Source organism: Podarcis tiliguerta (genome assembly GCF_965153285.1).
Source record: "Podarcis tiliguerta genome assembly, chromosome: 11".
In the NCBI taxonomy this organism is placed as follows: Eukaryota; Metazoa; Chordata; class Lepidosauria; order Squamata; family Lacertidae; genus Podarcis; species Podarcis tiliguerta.
This window is the reverse complement of record NC_139544.1, coordinates 53,116,890-53,135,822: the sequence shown is the minus strand read 5'-3', so window position 1 is coordinate 53,135,822 and position 18,933 is coordinate 53,116,890. Positions and strand designations below refer to the sequence as shown.

General features: G+C 46.2%; 1 protein-coding gene across 1 annotated transcript in view; it reads right to left on the bottom strand.

The window, feature by feature from the left end:
• MYO5B (myosin VB) overlaps nucleotides 1-18,933 on the bottom strand; it is a 268,746-nt gene that overhangs the window by 8,277 nt on the left and 241,536 nt on the right. Inside the window, exons 30-37 of the mRNA XM_083404620.1 lie at nucleotides 16,819-17,017; nucleotides 11,629-11,722; nucleotides 9,646-9,789; nucleotides 7,794-7,945; nucleotides 6,483-6,572; nucleotides 4,829-4,979; nucleotides 3,109-3,394; nucleotides 532-706 (exon numbers count right to left, since the gene is read on the bottom strand). Of these exons, the coding sequence (XP_083260746.1) occupies nucleotides 532-706; nucleotides 3,109-3,394; nucleotides 4,829-4,979; nucleotides 6,483-6,572; nucleotides 7,794-7,945; nucleotides 9,646-9,789; nucleotides 11,629-11,722; nucleotides 16,819-17,017 (1,291 nt within the window). The remainder of the gene's footprint in view (nucleotides 1-531; nucleotides 707-3,108; nucleotides 3,395-4,828; nucleotides 4,980-6,482; nucleotides 6,573-7,793; nucleotides 7,946-9,645; nucleotides 9,790-11,628; nucleotides 11,723-16,818; nucleotides 17,018-18,933) is intronic.

Sequence of the window (18,933 nt, the reverse complement as noted above, 5' to 3'; positions counted from 1 at the left end):
AAGGGAGCTGACCATTAGGTCCAGTCGTGACTGACTCTGGGGTTGCGGCGCTCATCTCGCTTTATTGGCCGAGGGAGCCGGCGTACAGCTTCCGGGTCATGTGGCCAGCATGACTAAGCCGCTTCTGGCGAACCAGAGCAGTGCAAGGAAATGCCGTTTACCTTCCCACCGGAGTGGTACCTATTTATCTACTTGCACTTTTTGGTGTGCTTTCGAACTGCTAGGTTGGCAGGAGCAGGGACTGAGCAACGGGAGCTCACCCTGTCGCGGGGATTTGAACCGCCAACCTTCTGATCGGCAAGTCCTAGGCTCTGTGGTTTAACCCACAGCTCCACCCACGTCCCTAAGCTCCCTGAGCTATTTAACCTCTCTCAGCTTGACCTATCTCACAAGGATGTTGTGAGCTTAAAAACGCTGTGGGTGGGTTTTTTTGGGGACAGCAAAACAATTTTGTGTTTGGCTTTGTCAAGTCTTTTGTTAAGACTCTGACCTCATAAACAGGTAAATCAATGGATCCCTTCACCTCCTTACCTGCTGTGTGGTGAGGGCTGTGCATAAGGAACATATTGCCTCCGCATCTTCTGAGGTCTTCTTCTTCAGCTGCAGGAGCTGGGCTGCCTGGATCAGAGGCTCCATGGTCTTGGCAGCCCCGCTCTGTTGTAGATTCTTTCCTCGCAACCATTCCTCCAGCTGGCTGATGTTAAACCTGAACCGACACAAGAAGGCCATAATTAAAAAAAATAAAATAGGAGGAGGAAGAGGAAATATTTCAAACATGGCAGGTTGCCTCTGAAAGTGGCTGAGAAGGTTTGAGTTTCCCAAGGCAAAAGAGACCCTTGGGTGTGCGCTTCTGTAGCAACTGATTCCCAAAGATGATCTACACAGCATGAGAGATGAGCTGAAGTCGAGGCAAGCAAACTGGTATGATTGCACTACTGCACCAGGGATGGCGCACACAATGCTCACACATTTTCTTGGTGAGGCAGTGTGTACTACTGCCCTTCTTCCTCCTGAAAAACTGGGACTGCCTCTCCTGGTATAATAATAATAATAATAATAATAATAATAATAATAATAATAATAATTATTTATTATTTATACCCCGCCCAATCTCCCAATCAAGTGTTAAATACCGTACAGCATTAAATATTAAAAACTTCCCTAAACAGGGCTGCCTTCAGATGTCTTTTAAAGATAGGATAGCTGCTTATTTCCTTCACATCTGAAGGGAGGGCGTTCCACAGGGCAGGTGCCACTACTGAGAAGGCCCTCTGTCTGGTTCTCTGTAACCTCACTTCTCGCAATGAAGGAACCGCCAGAAGGCCCTTGGCACTGGACCTCAGTGTCCGGGCAGAACGATGGGGGTGGAGACGCTCCTTCAGGTATACTGGACCGAAGCCGTTTAGGGCTTTAAAGGTCAGCACCAACACTTTGAATTGTGCTCGGAAACGTACTGGGAGCCAATGCAGATCTTTCAGGACCGGTGTTATGTGGTCCCAGTGGCCACTCCCAATCACCAGTCTAGCTGCTGAATTCTGGATTAATTGCAGTTTCCGGGTCACCTTCAAAGGTAGCCCCACGTAGAGCGCATTGCAGTAGTCCAAGCGGGAAATAACTTGAGCATGCACCACTCTGGCAAGACAGTCTGCGGGCAGGTAGGGTCTTAACCTGCGTACCAGGTGCAGCTGGTAGACAGCCGTCCTGGACACAGAATTAACCTGCGCCTCCATGGACAGCTGTGAGTCCAAAATGACTCCCAGGCTGCGCACCTGGTCCTTCAGGGGCACAGTTACCCCATTCAGGACCAGGGAATCCCCCACACCCGTCTGCTCCCTGTCCCCCCAAAACAGTACTTCTGTCTTGTCAGGATTCAGCCTCAACCTGTTAGCTGCCATCCATCCTCCAACTGCCTCCAGGCACTCCAGGTATGCCCAGCAGAGGACCTTAAGGTCCATGAATAACCATAGTTTAGAGGTCCCAGGCCCTAAGGAAGTCAGACTATCCTCCACCAGGGCCAGGGCCTTTTCGATGATGGCTCCAACCTGGTGGAATGCTCTGTTCCATGAGACTAGGGCCCTTCAGGATTTAACCTCCTTCCGTCGGGCCTGTAAGACAGAGCTATTCCGTCTGGCTTTTAATTTGAATTCAACCTGATCTTTTATTTACCTTCTCTTCCCTTCCCCTCCCCTTGTATGAAGATCACCCACTCTGAGACCCCACAGCTAATTCTCCCCTGGCCTCCTCGCTGGCCCAAGTAGGACCAATTCAGCCAGCTAGCCCTGGGGATTATCTAATGCTTATTTCCCCTAAACTGATTTTTGAATTTTATTGTTAATCATGTTTTTATACTGTATTTTATGCTGCTTTTATAATCAAGTGTTTTAAATTGGTTGCTAGCCGCCCTGAGCCCGGTTTTTGAACCGGGAAGGACGGGGTATAAATAAAAATTTATTATTCTTATTCTTATTCTTATTCTTATTATTACTGGGAGAAGCAAAATGGTGGCACTGGGAGACGTGCAGCCTTTGGGAAGGGTGGCTAAGCATGATCATGTGCTTTGGCCTGAAGCCCACCTGAGTTGCATGGAATTGGCGGAACTGACTGGCAGAATCTGAGACCAGGGAGAAGAGTCGATGGAAGAAGATTGGAAAAAATTTAAAGTATATTTACAGAAATATTGCAAAATTAATGAATGTTAGAAGAATACTGGAATGAAGTTATTTTAGCAGAAATGTTATTAAGAATTATGCAAAAACTGATTGTTAATGGGCTAAAGTGGAAAATTTAAAGCTAGACTGTGTTAAGATAATTTATAGAACAAAAAATTGAGAAAGAGGGAAAGGATTTGCTGAATTAGCTAATTTGAACTGGAATACAAAAAAGGGAGGTGTGAGGGAGTCGAGGAAACAAGCAAATGAAAGATAAAGATATCAAATCTGGATGTGTTTTTAAATGTTTTTGTTTTTTCTTGTTGTTTTGTTGTACTGTTTTTTCTTTCTATTTTTGATGTATTGTTTGTTAAATTTTTTATTGTTCCCCCCCTTTTTTTCTGTAACTATTAAACCTCCAATAAATATTATTAAAAAAGAAAAGAAAAAAGAAGCCCACCTGAGCTGCATGCCTGTGCTCCACGAGCAGACATCCTTCCTCAGCAGCAGATTGTTCAGGGCCACCGCATTGATCATGTAGAAGAGCTGCTTCACAGCCTGTTGGATGATCTCGGGGTCGAGCCCCTGGTCGTACATGACGCTGTGGAACGTGTTCAGCTGGCGGATGATGGCCTCCAAGGTGTAGAAGTTGTCGCTGTCCCCCATGCTGGAGGTCCGCTTGCGGTAGCCCATTGGCTTCACGCCCGACAGGCCCTGGATACTCTCGTTTTCTAACACCGCCGTCACTGAGGAGGAAAGAAATTACTTGCAAAAAGCAAACTAGGTGTCTAGTTTGTTTGTTTCAGTGCCGAGTTTTCCTAAATACCTCCGCCCACCTATCCAGCTGCACAAGTCTGCCTGCCTCTAAATCACCGCATCTTTAAATTGCAGGCAATTTGCATTTCAGTCCCATGAGTGGATAGTAATGGGCTGTGGTAGTTCTAGTGGCAAATGAACCCAGCGCTCTGGTAGCCCAGAGGGAGCAATCAGCAGAAGAAACTTTCCCCTAGCACCAAAGAAGACTTCCTTTGTCAGATTAATCTTCTCGCTCTTGGCATAGGGATGGATAATTTTATGCAGCATTCCTCCTGCGTTGGGGTTGGGGAGGATTAATTACTTAATGGTTATAAAGCAGGGGGAAATGGTGTGGGCAACAGGATGGGTTGGAACTCAATTAACATACTGTTAAAAATTACGAACACCTCTGCAGAGAGGTATCATAAATACACACTGCAGCCCCAGCATGCAGTTTGAGTAACTTCCGTATTTTAAGCCCTTGCGTAACACAGGCGGAAAAGGGAGGCAAGGAAAGGTAAAATTAACGTTCCTAGATGAATCTGAGAACATGTGGAACTGAGTACTGAGCCAAGGCCTCAGGACTGTACAAATGTCAACATTTGCTCCCCCCCCCAACAAGTTTCTAGTCTTCATGGCTGTGAAAATGCATAGGCCTGGTGAAATTTCAGGAATCATAGCAGGGATTCCTGTGCAATTAGCATTTAAATTCCTGTGAAGGGATTGTGGTGGGAAAACTCATTGGCACAGATAATCCCCATTGGATGCCTGCCAGGTTCTGGTTTCAGATCAGTGCTTAAAAAACCACAAGGATTTTCAGTTCCAATACGGAAGTTCTCTTGCATACATTCCTCCCTAGCAACAACTCCAAAAATACTGTATTTTTTGCTCTATAAGACTCACTTTTTCCCTCCTAAAAAGTAAGGGGAAATGTGTGTGCGTCTTATGGAGCGAATGCAGGCTGTGCAGCTATCCCAGAAGCCAGAACAGCAAGAGGGATTGCTGCTTTCGCTGCGCAGCGATCCCTCTTGCTGTTCTGGCTTCTGAGATTCAGAATATTTTTTTTCTTCTTTTCCTCCTCCAAAAACTAGGTGCGTCTTGTGGTCTGGTGCGTCTTATAGAGCGAAAAATACGGTAGTTTCCATGTATGAAAACATGATGCCCAAACTGGCTGATAATGTGCACAAACCACAAACAACTCCTTCACTGCAAACCCTATTGCTGTTTGGGGCGCTGTGCCCACTGGGTAACTTGGTAGATAGTATTGGTCACCCCAAATATTATGGATATGAGTCTGCGTCTGTTGGATTCCATCTCCCAGTTTAATTCAGGGTGTGCTGAAATGCACCACTGGGCTGAGTTAAACGTGAGCACTGGTGTTTCACCTATCATGGGCTGCAAGACGCCTTCTGCAATTTTAATGAGCTGCTGGTAGATCTGAATGGAAAGATCACTCAGGATCTGGCGGTACTCCGTGAGGTCGAAGTTCTTCAGGCAATGTTCATTCTGCTTCACAGTATTCTGGGTCATAAAACCCTAAAAAAAAAAAGGGAGAGCAACAAAAGGGAGACATTTAGCCACAATTGGTTTGCTGACATGTAAACCAAAGCAGACTCTTCCAAACACGACCCTCAGAAAGGCTTGGGCTTTTGGGCCAGATCTCAGGGTCATTGTTGCCCACTGCCCATTTGCAGGTTTGTGACAGGCAAATCGAGTTCCCCATGATGTCTAAGCAGACACTGTTTAGATGGGAGTGTTCTGCCCTCCTGCTTGATCTATGGAGCCCTTGATCTATGGCAGGAGAAGGTATCTCTCATTGGAGAAGTTCAAGTGTCTTGAGCATTTCATTAGCTGCTCGGTGCAGGTATGAATTTGATACCCGCAATGGGCAGCATGTTCTGGGATGAAGGTAAAGGACACCTGGACAGGTAAGTCCAGTCAAAGGCGACTATGGGGTTGTGGCACTCATCTCGCTTTCAGGCTGAAGGAGCCGGCATTTGTCCACGGAACAGCTTTCCGGGTCATGCGGCCAGCATGACTAAACCACTTCTGGTGCAATGGAACACCGTGATGGAAGCCAGAGCACACAGAAACGCCATTTACCTTCAAAGTGCAGGGGTATCTATTTATCTACTTGCACTGGTGTGCTTTCGAACTGCTAGGTTGGCAGGAACTGGGACAGAGCAACGGCAGCTCACCCCATTGCACAGATTCGAACCACCAACCTTCCGTTAGGCAAGCCCTAGGCTCAGTGGTTTAGACCACAGCGCCACCCGCTCCTGTACATTGTGTTCTGGGATGAGGAGGGATACCAGGATCCTCCTGCTGGGTAGGATGCATGATGCACAGCACACATACTGGCATATTTTCATGTTGAAATACTTAAATAAAAATAGGCAAATAGGGAAAAGGCATTTTGGCTCAGTCCACCCACCCATCCCGCTTCTGGAAACGATCTAAGGGCATTTTTTTTGTTGTTATTCTAGATCTACTGAAGTTAAACTCAAGGGAATAAGCAGCTGTAGCTTCCAGGGCAGATCCATAGAAGGGTGAAAAACCTTATGCTAATAGGGGACTCATTCTGCGAGTGTGGAGCCTTGTGTAGGAAAATGGCGCTGTCCATAAATAGAGGTATCAACAGACCTGGAGGAAACCCAAATTTGCATAATCTTTAGATAAACCTCTAAAGGAGTGGAAATTCCAAAAACAGAAAACACCACACATAGTCAACAAAGACTGAGCTTGCTCAGTTAGAACAGAATAGGTCCACAGGTGGAGCAAGAGAACAGAAAATCAGGGTGATGGGTGAGAAATGATGTAATATCCTGTACTCAACACTGCACATTTTTCTTGCCAATCCCATTTGTTCTGATATAAGATACTGCAAAGATATTGAAAACAATTCAGCATTAGACTTCCAACGGCAAGTTCCCATTGAAGTGAATGGGAGCAGCAGTGCTTATTTCAGTAGAGAAGTTACAGGTGACAGACTGTGTGCACATCCATCATGGCGACATTTCCCACAACCGCTTATCTCACCGTATCCCCACTGTATTGCTTCAGGCAATGTAGAAGGCGGCAGGTGTTAGCCAGCCAAAACGACGTCATCTCAAAGTCGTCGTGATGTTTCTGCGAAGAACCCAAGACAAATATGATGAAAACCCTCTTTGAAACCTCTGCTTTTATGGGTTAGTTTTGCTTAAAAACCCCGACTAATTCCTGGAGTCACAATATCCTTCTAGTCACACGTCCATTATAGGCAGGTGATCTAGATATCTGCAGCAGGAATGCTTAATCCCGCTATTTCCAAATATGCTTGCATTGAACCATTAGGGAGATAGTGTGACTGTAGCAGGAGGAGAAGCAATCTAGAGTAATAGGATTGTAAGAATGGAGAGGCAGACAAGGAGCCATCCCTTGAGCCCAGGAGACTTCTTCATTACCTCCTTGAAAGAAATCTGGTTCGATCGGTTACATCTTGCTTGCAACAAAGCCTGGCACTTTCCCTTCGCTCATGCAGACTTTTGGTTGCTCAGTCTGCAGCATAAATTCTCTGGTACCAGGATTGGCTCCAAGCTTAAGGTGGGTGCTGGGGAAAGTGCCCTTTGGTGGACGCTCTCCGACTTATCTGGCAGTGGTTCCTAGCTGAAGGCAGCTAGGAGCCACCTAGCTGTACTTTCCCCAGGGAGACTGATGATAGCATCACAGCAGAGCAGGAAATTAAGATGGCTGCTCACAGACTCAGCTGTCTGGCATGGATGGGACAAGGCAGACGTCAGTGCTGGTAGGTCCTACCAGGATGCTGGGGCCTTGGCAGATCATAGATGCTGACACCAGGCCTGGCGGGAAGAGTAAGGTCTAGAAATTGAGAGCTCTCAAGCAAAGGCCATGAGAAAGAGAACGAATGTGAAGTTCTTGACACCTACTGATGCTCTTGCAAATGCCTGAGAGCAGGCTTCTTCAACTTCGGCCCTCCAGATGTTTTTGGACTACAACTCCCATGATCTCTAGCTAGCAGGACCAGTGGTCAGGGATGATGGGAATTGTAGTCTCAAAACATCTGGAGGCCAGGTTGAGGAAGCCTGCCTAAGGCTCTCTGGGTGCACTTTTATGTCTTTAAAGGTTCCAGTGTTTATGGAGAAAGTTTCTTGAGTTCTGGATGGAGGGGTAGGCATATTCTTTCCCTAGAAACTTCTACTGCCAACCATCCAGTTGTATGTTTAACCTTGTCACACTTCTTGCTAATAATATCAGAACAAAGCCAAACAAAAAAACCCCCCAAAACCCAGGCGATTTGTTCCCATTAGAAAAACCCTGAAGTTAGGTGTTAGGGTTTTGCTTTGTTTTTACCTTTAATACTTTTTTAATGCCATTGATGGTAGAGGTAAGCAAGGAGTGCACTTTATGATCATCGTTACTATAATCTGCATGCCTGATACACATGTAAAGGATGTAGGCAGGAAGACAGGGCACCGTGGCAGAGACCATTTGGGGCTTCAGATCTGTGAGCAGGAGAGAAAACCTGTCAGACAACCTGACTTCTTAACAGCGTAGTTATATATTATGCACACCATCTGAATGATGACCAAATCACAGAATTACTTAGTTATCAGATCCCTCCCCTACAATATAAAATCTATACAAAAAAACTCTCATTTTTAAAAACAAAACCCAGTTATGCATGCATTGGCTAAATGAAGTATAGCACATTGTGAAGAAATGGACCCACATTAATACAGTTAAGTGGGTATTGCAGTAAAAAAACCTCAGTGTGTAAGAGGGATTTAAATCTGACGATTTAAATACTTTACAAGCTATTTTAAATCCTTTTAAAAACCAGAATGATATCTGATTTCTACACGGGGTTTCCAGTAGATCCTGATCATTTTTGCACCTGCTTAGGTCTGGCAATTCTGCAGCATCACTCAGTCCTGCTTTCCAGGGGACGCCGTATAATTTGCTTGCTGTCAAATTTTGGTGCTTCTGCTGTGAAACCCTTGCACGTTTCCCTAGATCAAGGGAAGTAATAGTGCCACTGTATTCTGCTCTGGTCAGACCTCACCTGGAGTACTGTGTCCAGTTCTGGGCACCACAGTTCAAGAAGGACACTGACAAACTGGAACGTGTCCAGAGGAGGGCAACCAAAATGGTCAAAGGCCTGGAAACGATGCCTTATGAGGAACGGCTAAGGGAGCTGGGCATGTTTAGCCTGGAGAAGAGGAGGTGAAGGGGTGATATGATAGCCATGTTCAAATATATAAAAGGATGTCACATAGAGGAGGGAGAAAGGTCGTTTTCTGCTGCTCCAGAGAAGCGGACACGGAGCAATGGATCCAAACTACAAGAAAGAAGATTCCACCTAAACATTAGGAAGAACTTCCTGACAGTAAGAGCTGTTCGACAGTGGAATTTGCTGCCAAGGAGTGTGGTGGAGTCTCCTTCTTTGGAGGTCTTTAAGCAGAGGCTTGACAACCATATGTCAGGAGTGCTCTGATGGTGTTTCCTGCTTGGCAGGGGGTTGGACTCGATGGCCCTTGTGGTCTCTTCCAACTCTATGATTCTATGGTTCACGTTGCAGAGTATTCTGGGAAGTGTTAAGTGTTCTCAGGTGCACACTACAAAATAGCCAAGTCTTCGGGATCAGGTTAAAGATTTATCCAGTCCATCATCTTGGCCAACAAGACGCTTCCAAGAAGCTCGGAAGGCAGTCCTCCTTTCCTGCAATGCTGAGATATTCCGTCCAGGCTCTACAGTTAACAGCCATAGACAGACCTATCTGTGGTGGATTGGTCACACCCTTTTTGATGGCCCTTGGATAGTGAATTCCACAAATCAATTGTGCGCTGTGTGAAGAAGTACTTGACGTGGACTTCCTGGGACCACCACACAAAACAGAAAGTGCACCTTATAAACAGTGCTTGAATTACTGGGTGGAAGAGTGTCTCCCCCCCCCCTTTTCCTTCAGCAACAGCCTACTTCAATAAACTTGGCCCCATGGCTTGCCTGGAAATGGGGTTCACCCCTACCCCACCTGTTTCTGTTGTTTCAGAGCAAATGTCCTTTCCCTGCAGCTGCCCATCACAGGGCAACTTCAGTAGATGTTGGCAGCCATCTTGCAGGGAAGTGTGCCTGCTGTGACTCGCCTTCCTACTGGGGAATCTCTGAGGTTTCTTTTAATAACAAGCAAAGCCAAGAGCATTACCTGTAATGAGATTTTTCACAAGTAGTGGCTCATCTTCTTTGCAATACTCCAGCATTCCCTGGAAATCTTTCTCCTTCCTTTGGACAGTGACCTGTCTGTTGAGTTCATGCCGCCGCTTTTCAGTCTGCTCGACAACTTGATCAGCTGCGAAGAGAAAACAGATGAGCCGGCGCTGAATCAAAGTAAATTGCCAAATGATCAATGCTGCGCAGATACCTTACAGGCAGGCTTAAAGCAGCAGCCTTGGAAAGCAGCTAGCGTCGTCTGGTTTGGTTTGGTCCATTTCAAGCCAGCGGTCTCAGAGAGAGGCTACTGCAGGGAGATTTCTTACCTGTGGTTAGGAGATCAGGAGTGGGTCACAGAATTGCACACTTCCTTCTCACCTCCTTTGGCATGAGTTCCACTGCCCACTTTAACTCGGGCTCAGTGTTGGAAAAGCACCAAAGCTTTATCGGCTCAAGGTAGTGTGCATGGGCCCCCCCCCCCTCGCCATTTTATCCTCACAGCAACCCTGTGAGGTGGGTTAGGCTGAGAGACTATGATTTGCCCAAGGTCACCTAGCGAGTTTCACATCTGAGCAGGGATTTGAGGCCTGGTGTCCCACGTCCCTTCCCAACACTCTTTTATCACAGCGCCACACTGGTTCTCAGTGTAGTAAGATATGGCAAGCTGCCCTCTGTATTGCTTTGTTGTTTTTTTTTGTTCCTGTTTTATCATGTGCTTTGTGTTGCTGTATTGTGTTTTGATGTTGTGAACTGCGCTGAGATCTATGGATGAAGGGCAGCATACAAATTTAATAGATAGATAGATAGATAGATAACCATTCTGTGAAATGCGAGAGAGAAGATCTGGCCACAACAACTGAATCGTATGTGCAGCCCACCTCCCACTCTCAAACCTGGTCCAAGGTGCTCATCATTAAGTCCTGACTTCCTGGATTGGTCCCTAGTGGACAATTCAGCTGTAGCCATTAGACAAAACTGCTGTGTTCACCGGAAAAAGAGAAGCTCTGCTCTTTAACCGTACAGGGAGATGGTGACCGTACTGATGCTTTTTGCGTGTTATTACTCTTTAAAGTGGCTTACCATAGAGGATAACCACTGTGGCACCCTGGTGAGGGGCGCAGCTGTGATATTTATTAGGAAAATGGATATTAAGGCACAATTCAAATAATGTGGCAAGTGCCACTTTGATGCATGTAAATTACAGTGACAAGAACCATCTGCTCCAGCTGCCACGATGCAGAATCCCCTATTCATTAGGCTTAATTTCATTTAATGACCAGCTTTCCAAAACCAGTCCTTCGGATCAAAGCCTGGCGTAGCTAATCGATCTGTCAAGCCACCAAGATAAAAAGAATTACAGGGCTGCACAGATGTCTTCTTTCCATGTTCCTTTCTTGCTGAGGCATTTCAACTGCTGCTGTAAGTATACAGGGTTCCCTTAATAGGTGCAATTTATCCAAGAGGCACCAGGAGGTGGAGTGCTTCCTCGATATTGGAAGTACCAAAAGCCAAAGGAAAGCAGGACTGAAAAGGGCCACAGGGAGGCACCATGAGAACTGATTTTTAAAGCAGTCCAGCTCCTGTCCCTTTTTATAGGCAAGAATTGTGCACCCCAGTCTATCAAGACTGCAGGATGTTACAGTGGGGGTGAGATGACTGATGGCACCTATATACCCTTGTATCCTGACAACATCTACCCTGAACTACCTACCAAATGAGTAGCAGCAACGACTTTAGCTCTTAAGGTTCCTGCCCGTTCCTTCCCCCTATGCATAACTCTCCTTGGTCTTCCAATCAATATCCTGATTTACACCTTAAAATCATATCAGCTGCTGCAGCCTCGGAGTTTCTGGCTTTCTGTTGGTTTAAAGATGCACGAGCTGCTCAGTTGCACCAAACTCTCTGTTATGGGGAACGGAACACAACGGAGTTCTGTTGACTTCTCGTCTACAGCAGGAACATCTCAGACCAGACCTACCTTCATAATCTTGGACTTTCTTCATGTAAATCTTGAGCTGCTTTTTCAGCTTGCTTTCATTCTTCTTTAGTTTTTCCAGCAGCTCTTTGAGATCCTGAAAGACAGGAATGACATCTGCAATCAAGTTAAACTGCTTCACTCGGCTAACAGAGCAAAAGCCTGCGTGCGCTGCTGCCAAACGCTCTGCTTCAGCCGTGCAAACACAAAACCAGCAAATGGTTCGTGGCACTCCCTTTACTGATTTGCATTAAAACAGTCCCACTTCGAACAGGTAATCGGAAAACATGCTAAAATGTAATGAAAGGGCCTGTCATAGCTAGAAACACCCCCCCCCCCATTGTTGCATTTACCTCCGAGGGTTTGGCGTTTCTCTCTAGCTACAGGCCGTTCCAGTTGTATGCCCTTTCCCAGGGCTTACAGCTTAAATTTATGGGAGGCATGAAAATGACTGGAAATTAGAAGCACTAACAATTCCACTAATGAGTATGCAAGGAATCCTGGTTGTAGTTTGGCACACCCAGTCCATAATGCTGTTCTGTCTCCTTTCCATATTCAGATTGGCCTCATTCACAGAGGAACCTCTGACCAAATTTGTGGGCCTAATTTGGCCTGATGCAGGTCGACACACCAGGTGCGGAGCAAGCAGAGACGTACAGCAGATAGGAACCTTGCAGAAAGCAGCGTTGAAGGCTTGGTGACCAATCAGGAGATAGTTCCCATTGTGCTTTTTGAGGTTTTCCCATGGGTAATTCATGGTTTGCGGTTTCCTGCTTGTCAGTTTCCCTGTTCACATGGCAGGAAATTACATGATAGGAAGGGGTGGAGCTAAAAAGCTCACAGGTTCAAGGATTTCCATATAGGGCGCTCCCTGAGTTAAAGTTTATACCACAGTCAAACTAAGCTGTGATTTAACTGAACATGCAGCCTGCTGGTAAAAGGTAAGGGACCCCTGGCTGTTAGTTCCAGTCGTGGCCAACTCTGGGGTTGCGGCGCTCATCTCAGACATACTGGACAAGGGAGCCAGCATACAGCTTCCGGGTCATGTGGCCAGCATGATTAAGCCACTTCTGGCGAACCAGAGCAGTGCATGGAAACGCCGTTTACTTCCCCGCTGAAGCGGTACCTATTTATCTACTTGCACTTTGACATGCTTTCAAACTGCTAGGTTGGCAGGAGCAGGGACCAAGCAACAGGAGCTCACCCTGTTGTGGGGATTCGAACCGCCGACTCTGATGGGATGCGGGTGGCACTGTGGTCTAACCCACAGAGCCTAGGGCTTGCAGCCTGCTGGTGCATGCTGCTAAAAAACCAGTGGTGGTTTGCATTTCCCGCTGCTTCTAGGAAGCAAGCCATGAGCTGTGGCATGAATGTCACACCTGAACCTGGGTTTGTGGTTTGTCTTGTCCAGAGAAAGCATGAGCAGTAAGCCCAAAAGAAACCTTGCTGACCACTCACAGGTTTGGAAATAATGAGCCTGGGTTTGGACATAAACGCCAAGCCAGAGGATGGTTTAGCTCTCAGAAATAGGACCAGGGGAAGAGTAAAGCACCTCCAATTTCAGCCATGTTCATCAGTGCACACCTCACATTCACCTTGAAGCCACAGCTCAACTATGGTCTAAAAGCAGTGTGTGAACAAGGTCACAATCTTCATGGGGTAAATTGCTGGTGCATGCCCATGAATAAAAACTGCTAGGGAGAGCCAGTGTGGTATTTTGGGCAGTTGGACCAGAGGGAACAGGCTTCAAATCCCTGCTCAGACACCAAGTTCACTGGATGGTCTTAGGGATGAATAACAGGCTCTCAGCCCAAACTACCTCGTGGGGCTTAATAGTGAGGATTAAATGGGAGAAGCCCAATTTCTAAGCTGAACTGAGTATCTAGAATGAAGGACAAGTTACACAGATACAACAAATAAAATCAGCAGAAAGGTCTAAGGAATTTGATGCCTCCTTCAGCCAGAAAGAAGTTGTCTAACTTTTTTTTTTTTTAAAGAGACCCTAAACACACCAGCAGCTTTTTAAAGCTGTACATTGATTTCTCTTTCAGGGTCCATTTCAGTCTGCACCAGACCAATCAATCATGCGTTGTGAGCTTTTCATATAATAGTAAAGTGAGTAATTTGTCAAGTTGCTCAGGGTGAGGCTGAATTATTTTAAGGAGCCAGTTATCGTGTTCTCTCTTTCCTTGCTGCTCGACTGCCTGCCTGATCTAGCTGTAATGTTATCAAAAGCTTGATTCCGCGTAAAAGATGGAGACAGTGTGGTTCAGCAGTTAAAAACACACACACACAACCCCCCCCCCCCCCAGATTATACCATCAGCAGTTTGAAGCAGTAAAGCCTTCCTTGCATATTTGGGCTGCAAGTAGAGGGAAGGGGAAAAGAAGGCTGCATTGTCTTCTCATTACATTCTCATTACATTAGATACACAGTGGTTTCTTCAAGTGCAGGATTTAGGATTTTTAAACACAAGTATGCACACACAAATTGCCCACGTGATTCTCAAATCTGGAACAGGACCCTAGTGTCAGGGTTAGGAGTGCTTTAACTGTTTGTCCTCTGCTGTGTTCCCAATTCAGATAAGGCCTTCTGTACCAGTGGGGGACATTGGTGGCGCTGTGGGTTAAACCACAGAGCCTAGGGCTTGCCAATCAGAAGGTCGGTGGTTCGAATCCCCGCGACGGGGTGAGCTCCCGTTGCTTGGTCCCTGCTCCTGCCAACCTAGCAGTTCAAAAGCATATCAAAGTGCAAGTAGATAAATAGGTACCGCTCCGGCGGGAAGGTAAACAGCGTTTCCGTGTGCTGCTCTGGTTCGCCAGAAGCGGCTTAGTCATGCTGGCCACATGACCCGGAAGCTGTATGCTGGCTCCCTTGGCCAATAAAGTGAGATGAGCGCTGCAACCCCAGAGTCGGTCACGACTGGACCTAATGGTCAGGGATCCCTTTACCTTTACCTTCAGTGGGGAGGAGTGTGTGTCTCCCATTCACTTCAATGGATAATTTTTTAGCCTAATACCAATTTAAGGCATGTTCCCACCAATATTGACTCAGACTGTGGTGGCAATTTGTATGAAACATTTCCATGAAGCTAACGTGACATGTAGTTTGATCCTCAGCTGTGCAGGAAATCTATGCAAGGCTAGCCGCACGTTTGTAGTTTTCGCACAGCGCCTGGAGTTTAGAGATGCTTCATAAGTACTAATTAAAGCTGTGTGTGCAAAGAACAACAATCCCGGCAAGAACATGGCAAGTGTTTATTTGACAGCCCTCGATTGCTGGAGCTTCTGCCAACGGGTTAAGCAATAAGCAGGTCTCTCCATGGCATGCCACAAAACCTTGCTCCCAACATAAATAATCACATTAAGAACAATCAGGGAATTAGTGGTTTATCTGACAAGGCTTCCTCCTACCAATTATTGCTTGTCAATCAGTCAGTCTTTGTTGCCCTCTGCCTAGCCAAAGAAACAACCTAAGGTCACTGATTCCCGACTTCCAGTGGAAGCAAAACACGGTACGTAATAATTTACAATTTGCCACCTCAGTGCTTTTTGCCACAGTTCTTGACGTTCATATTTAAATGATTCTGACACATCTGCTTGGAAGTGATAAAAGTTTTCCTAATAAGATGCCACTGTGGAGCACAAACAGAAGCAGAAGGCAAATTGATCCCCATAAGCTCTCTACATTCTTTCGTGCTAGAGGGCCCCCTACTCTACAGACTGCCCTATCTCCAGGTATAAAGCCATAGCTCAGTGATAAAAGCATATGCTCTGCATTCAGAAGTCCCAGGCCCAATCTATGGCGTCTCCAGTTAAAAGGATCAGGTGATGGGAAACACTTTATGCCTGAAGTTCTGGAAAGTTGCTACCAGTAAGGAGCAGGTAATGCTAGGCCAGGAGTAGCCAATGTGGTGCTCTCCAGATGTTCATAGAATCATAGAGTTGGAAGGGACCCTGAGGGTCATCTAGTCCAACCCCCTGCAATGCAGGAATCTCAAGGAAAGCATCCATGACAGATGGCCATCCAACCTCTGCTTAGAAATCTCCAAGTAAGGATAGTGCACAGCCTTCCGAGGGTTCCACTGTCAGACAACTTTTACTGTTGTTGAACCACAACTTCCATCTTTCCTGACCACTGGCTATGCTGGCAGGGGCTGATGGGAGTTTGAGTCTCACAATGAGGGCACCACATTGCCTATCTATGTGATAGGCTGCATGGACCAGTGCTTTAACACAGCACCTGTGTTTCTCTCTCCTGCTATGAAAATCTCTCCCCCTCAAAACACCACATCAGGGACATACTCTACACCCACGGTTGACCATGGGGTGAGGTGGGCTGCCACATGATTTAAGTTATCCCCAGCATCTTCCTGAAATATCTGCAATGTATCTGTAAATTATAAGGAGCTGCCCTAGGGTTGATGACCCGTACTGCCCAATGCAGTCCTTTGCAGCCCTGCTACGGATCCAGACATTTGGCAGTTGCTTAGTTACTGTTTTGAATACAACAGAATTTGTAAGCTGCTCCATGTGGGAAGTCTTCTCCTCTGCACACAAAATGGTTTGCATCTGTATAGTGGAAATGAAAGGTCTCACCTACTGGGCTATTACACACAACCATCTCCCCAGACAGTACAAGACGGAGAAGAAGAAGAAGAGTTTGGATTTGATATCCCGCCTTTCACTTCCTTTAAGGAGTCTCAAAGCGACTAACATTCTCCTTTCCCTTCCTCCCCCACAACAAACACTCTGTGAGGTGAGTGGGGCTGAGAGACTTCAAAGAAGTGTGACTGGCCCAAGGTCACCCAGCAGCTGCATGTGGAGGAGCGGGGAAGCGAACCCAGTTCCCCAGATTACGAGACTACCACTCTTAACCACTACACCACACTGGAGGGAGGGCTGTTGCACCCATGCATTTTCCCCCAGGTTTCCCACTGGCATCAGACTGGCCACTGTGAGAACAGAATACCAGATTAGATGGGCCTTTGGTCTGATCCAGCATGGCTCATCTTATTGAGCCCTGCCCTGGAACGTAACTGAAAGGAGACTCAGACATGACAAGAGAGGGCAGCTCCATAGACAGAGGTGTGCCTTTCCTCTCCCATCTCCAAGAGAGGGTCTTTGCTCCCATAGCATGATTGCAGCAATCCACAGCCAGGAAGAGCCAGGGATTCTGCCAATCCAACCCTACCAGGTTTTCGCTGGTCAGCCGCATGATTTCTTGCTGGATTCCGAACTCCACTTGGGCTTCTGGCGACAGCTGCAGCGTCTGGAAGAAGACCTCCTGCTGTTTCTCCATCTCTTCTCTCAAGGTCCCCATTTGCTCCTTCAGAGTTTCTACTTCCTCTTCATGCTCTCTCCTCTGATCCTGGAGCTGGGCCTCAAGGAGCCTGCGTGTGGGGGCGAAGTGGGGGAAGACAGAGAAATCACAAAATCACTTGACCTCTCAAAGCCAAGGTCCGGAAGCATCAAAGAAACCGCACAACAACTGGACACGAGGGATACGATTAGGATAGCGCCGTCAGCAGAGCATGAGACTCTTAATCTTGTGAGTGTGAGCTCCACGTTGGGCAAAAGATTCCTGCTTGCAGGAGGTTAGACTAGATGGCCCTTTGGGGTCCCCCCCAACTCTACAATTCTTGGACTCTATGAACTACTATGGGTGGGGCATGGATTCTCAGAGAGGGAAATGGGCCCCCTTTAAGAGTTGAGGGCAGTTGCTAGGTGACAACACTGCATCAGCTCTGAAGCCACTCTCCTGTAAAATATTTCTGTAAAGCCAGCTGTTGTGAAGAACTACACACTAAGGAGTTTATATTGGGCATAGGTTACGAGCTGTAAGGATTGTCATCGTTAGGTATTGAAAGTTCTTTCCAGCGCTACGCTGTCAAATTGGCCTCAAGGGGTACAGGATGCAGTGCTGCTACAGCTGAGGTCAAACTAAGAAAGATAACTTTACTGTGGTGTGGTCTGATTTTATAATATTTACTAATATTGAAGAGCATGGGCAATCCCCATTACAGGCATACAGTAAAGTTTGGTTGACATAGATTATCCTTTCCTTTTCACACAATGTATCTAAAATAGAAAAAAAAAAAGTTTGAATTTTCATGTAGAAACTTTGTATTTTATTTTCATATCATCCATTCTGAGAGAAATGAATAGCAAACTAACCTTTCCGATGGGTATGTTTTGGATATGGTATACACTGAAGAGTTTTTGATTTATTCTTTAAAATAATTACCCAATTTTGTTTTATTTATCGTTTTTTTTCCTCCTCTCTTTCTTTCTGTTACTTTATCCCACAACAATCTTAGGTTGTGTCAGTTCGTTTCACTGAAGTGTATAATGTTTTGACAGCGGCAATATTTTTTCACTTTTCTTTTTATGCGTTTTAAAATAGAATAAAGATGAATTAAAACAAATGCAAAAACTCTGAAGCCACTCCAGCAAGAAGAAAGCAGCCACCCACACTTCCGGGGGGCGGGGCGGGGGCGGGGGCGGGGCGCTTCTGAGGGGTTCATGCAACTGTTCACGGTGGAAGCCTTTTAAAAGTTATCCTCATTACATTACATTATATATTTATTTATACCCTGCCTTTTCCCCTGACAGGACTCAAGGCAGCTCAAAATTAAGAACTGCTAAAAACATAGAAAAAACAATAATTAAAAAACAATTAAACGTTGATAGAATTAAAAAAAAATATTATACATATAAACAATCTATTAAAACCACACCAATAATTACAATAAAGACACCACAGCACCAACCCTTTCATTAAAAACAGCCAGGAACTGTTGGAACAAGAAGCTCTTTGCCTGCCAGCGCAAGGACAAAGCCAGGCTAGTTTCTCTTGGGAGGGAGTTCCACCAAAGTTGCCGGGAGCAGCACAGGAGGAGGCCCTTTTCTGCTTCTCCACCAAGCCAGGACTGAGAGAGGTTCCCTGCCACTTCCCCTCTCTGAAGGAGAAAAGCAGTGTGGCCATAATTGGGGAGGGGGCCAAAGGTAATTGGCCCAGGACCCCCTCTATCAGGTAGATAAGGCTTCCTTCATTTTGTAGAGAGGGGTAGCCCTCGTTCGTCTTTCTCAGAGGTAGTGACTGATTGCTGGGGGAAAGCTTTGAGGAGCCAAGGAGTGTCCAGTTCAGGATAAATCTTCCCTACATACTGAGTGCAAAAAAGTTTAAGATTGTCTGAATAGGGGTAGTGGTAGGCCACGAAAGTGCCAGGTTCAAAGAGACCAAAGCACACATGCCAGGGACCTTTGCAGGAAGGAATGCCTGTGCTTTAGAGCATAGTTAAACTAT